This window comes from Loa loa (assembly GCF_000183805.2).
Source record: "Loa loa unplaced genomic scaffold supercont3.822, whole genome shotgun sequence".
Lineage (NCBI taxonomy): Eukaryota > Metazoa > Nematoda > Chromadorea > Rhabditida > Onchocercidae > Loa > Loa loa.
Genome location: NW_018109002.1, coordinates 6152 through 9611, shown reverse-complemented (window position 1 = coordinate 9611; position 3460 = coordinate 6152). Strand labels below are relative to the sequence as shown.

Below are 3460 nucleotides of genomic sequence, written 5' to 3'. Positions count from 1 at the left end.
TAAAAACATTTTATTTTTTTTACTAGTGATTATAACTCACTTTAACCATTTGATTGGCTGGTTCAAAGCATGAGTTAGTGATATCCATTACAGATAACGATTCGTGATAAGCCTTTTCAGTAGAAATTATCGGAGCATAAGTAGTCAAGGGGAAATGTATACGTGGATATGGTACCAAATTTGTTTGAAATTCTGTCAGATCAACATTCAGCACACCATCAAAACGAAGTGAAGCTGTGATCGAAGAAACTACCTGAAATTACCTTTTCATCCGATAGGTAACATAGCGATAACTTTTCATTAAGTACGAACAAGGTAATTGGATTTTCTATGAAATTAACCGTCCAAAAGAAGCATAACTTTGGTTCCATTCTGGAATTATGCTTATCTGAACGGAAATGCAGAAATGATAATAACCTGTGAGATTAAACGATTGAGATTGGAATATGATGGTCTTTCCACATCCAAATTGCGACGACATATATCATAAGTTGCTTCGTTGTCCACCATAAATGAACAATCGGAATGCTCTAAAGTTGTGTGTGTCGTCAAGATTGAATTATATGGTTCTACTACTGCAGTAGAAACCTGTGGTGCTGGGTAGATGGAAAACTCCAGCTTGCTTTTTTTACCGTAATCAACCGTTAATCGTTCCATCAATAGTGAGGTAAAACCAGAACCTGTACCGCCACCAAATGAGTGAAATACCAGAAAACCTGAAAACTTTTTTCATTTGTTCTGAACTGCAATACTCACAACAACTTTCATTAAAAGATTTGGTGGAATGAGACTTACCTATGAATACTTCTTTTCTAATAAGTTATTTGTCAGCATGCAACATACCTTGTAAACCGGCACAATTCTCAGCAAGTCGTCTGATCCGATCCAGAACAAGGTCGATTATTTCTTTACCAACTGTGTAATGTCCACGTGCGTAATTATTTGCTGCATCCTCTTTACCAGTAACCATTTGTTCCGGATGAAACAAACGTTTATATAGTCCTGTTCGGATCTCATCTGAAACGAATAGGTAGGAGATTTTGGAATAATTATTGAGATTTCACGGATGCGGGTATACGGACACAATTACCGATTACAGTAGGTTCAAGGTCGATTAACATGGCGCGCGGAACGTGACGTCCAGTACCGGTCTCAGAGAAGAAAGTTGAAAACGAGTCATCAATATGCTGTTTATTCAAGATTTTCATTGTTCCATCAGGTTGAATTCCATGTTCCAGACAAAACAGCTCCCAGGCGGCATTTCCAATCTGTACGCCAGCTTGTCCAACATGAACTGAGATTACTTCACGCTGCAGATTAATTTTACCCAATTACTTGGAAAAGTAAAAATGATAAATGATAAGTTCATATTTAAAAGATCCCAATAGTTCCCATATTACTCTTCGAAAGACCTAAAATGTAAGTACCATGTTTCTTGCAGCGATTCCTTCACAAAAGATGACGTTCTTAAATGAGCGTTAAGCTTTAAATCTGGAAAAAATTTTGCCGGTTAAAGATGACTTCACTTGAATATTTGAGGTAACAGAATCGGAATCGATACTCTTCTAATCTATCTTGGTCTATTCTTAAGCATTATCCACTTTGATCTAGCAATACATTACTTCACCTCACTTGTTTAAGCTCCCAATAATCCCTAATTTGAATGTCATCGTTTTGATTCCGATTTTCTGATAAAATAACTTTCGACATCTTCGATGTCCTACCTTTTTTTTTCCTTATTTTTCACGTCTTCTACACGTCCAGTAAACAGTAATTAACAGTTCAGGAAGTGTTTTTCATTTAAAAACACTTATCAGTTCTTTTCATAATTGTCATCATCGAAAGCTTAACTAGCTTAAAACAATCAGTAAACTTGGATCATAGTTCATCTACGTAAAAGTCAATTAATTGTCCGTAACTTGTCTTTTACATTTCCTAATCATTTATTAATTTAATTGTGGCTCACAGATGTGATAATATCATTTCGATCTTACTAAGTGCTATAGTGACAGTACTAAACACATAGGAACCCATTACTACGTAACTGTCACCCCTTCATTAATAAAACCACCCCACCTCGCTGTACAAAGTCTGAGATAAGAGAATAATGAAAACAATTGATCCTATTTATGATGTTCTGGAGAAGGTAGACTGTCTAGACCGGTAGATCAGTCACGTACAATAATTGTTATCATTCTATCCATTTCCAACTAATGCATATAGAATATCAAATATTCACCTTGTAGAGAGCATTATACGATAATTGACAAGAATAACTCCATTAATGAAAAGCTTTGCTTCCTTATCCTTCATCAGGCCATAGCATAAGTTGATCGCATATGTGGTGGCATTATTTCCCGCCAGTTCGTTCACAGTCCACGGAATTGTTAAATTCCTATTGTTTGTCCGCTGTGATCAGTTTACCACATTGGAGTCCCACCTTAATATATATGGATCGCCATCCATGGATGATGACAACAACAGATCATTCATATCAAAATGTTAACTTTCCGGCTTCATTTTTCATTCATTGTTTCAGTATCTTTTATTTGTGGTCTTTATAATGATATTCTCTTTCAAGACTGTTTTATCATTATCCGAACAAAGATTTGGGAAGTCCTCTACTCATGCTACCACAAATGTGAATGTATCCTTCCGGCCTGCGCAGTGGATTTTTTGGGTAAGATATACCATGCATGGAACTGGCCACCCTTCTAAGGATATCAATGATAGATATTGTTGGAGTGTCCTTCTCTTAGATGGATGGTCTTACAAGATTAAATGAGCTTCATCTGCCCGGGTTTGGAATGTCCTTCTCCTAGGATGATCACCGGGAGGCAGACCAACGAGCCCATCCCGCTCGTGCACACACTTTGTCTGACTCTTCAGTTGAGACATCTCTGGCATCAGAGACCCTGCCGGAGACACAAACCATTGTGTTAGCATTGCTTACATTCTCATAAGGGCTCATAAGCTTCTCTCTCATGACAATGATTCCGTATCCACTGGTTTGATAAATTGCTTCATTAGCTAGAAACAATTAAGGATAATTAACAAGCTTTATTAGACAGTAAAATTTGTCGTGTTAATGGAAGTTTTGTTTTTGTCTCATTCTGTTCTTTTATGCCATCCTATCAAAAATGATTTTACAACAACGATGACAATAACAATAGCAATAACAAATTGTTAAATTCTTTATGATATCACTTTGAGCAGAACTAACAAATTGTTCCAAAAGTAACTGGAATGTTCTTCCATCAAACAATAACTATAATGTCATCCTTCTCATTCTGTGGAAGCTTCGCATCATTTACAATTTGAAATTTTTGTCAAACGAGAAAATGACTTAAATAAATTTATATTATAATGATTACAGTAAGTGCTAACTCGTACTTTTCTATGAAAATTCAATTAGGTGGTTGATTTGGTAATATCTGAATGTGATTCTCCACAGTACATA

At 36.1% G+C, this 3460-nt stretch overlaps 2 protein-coding genes across 2 annotated transcripts in view; both read right to left on the bottom strand.

Annotated features, from left to right (window-relative positions):
- The window catches only part of LOAG_18993 (tubulin alpha-2 chain), a gene marked incomplete at both ends in the record, with an annotated part of 3189 nt that extends 1479 nt beyond the window's left edge, over nt 1-1710 (bottom strand). The window contains 5 exons of the mRNA XM_020451652.1: nt 41-253; nt 418-716; nt 844-1017; nt 1091-1310; nt 1633-1710. Of these exons, the coding sequence (XP_020304551.1) occupies nt 41-253; nt 418-716; nt 844-1017; nt 1091-1310; nt 1633-1710 (984 nt within the window). The remainder of the gene's footprint in view (nt 1-40; nt 254-417; nt 717-843; nt 1018-1090; nt 1311-1632) is intronic.
- A 1059-nt stretch (nt 1711-2769) lies between these two features.
- Nucleotides 2770-2946, bottom strand: LOAG_18992 (hypothetical protein; the record flags this gene model as incomplete). The annotated part of the gene is made up of 1 exon (XM_020451651.1): nt 2770-2946. One exon carries the CDS (start codon nt 2944-2946, stop codon nt 2770-2772), a length of 177 nt encoding a protein of 58 aa, XP_020304550.1.
- Between the last annotated feature and the right edge of the window lie 514 nt (nt 2947-3460).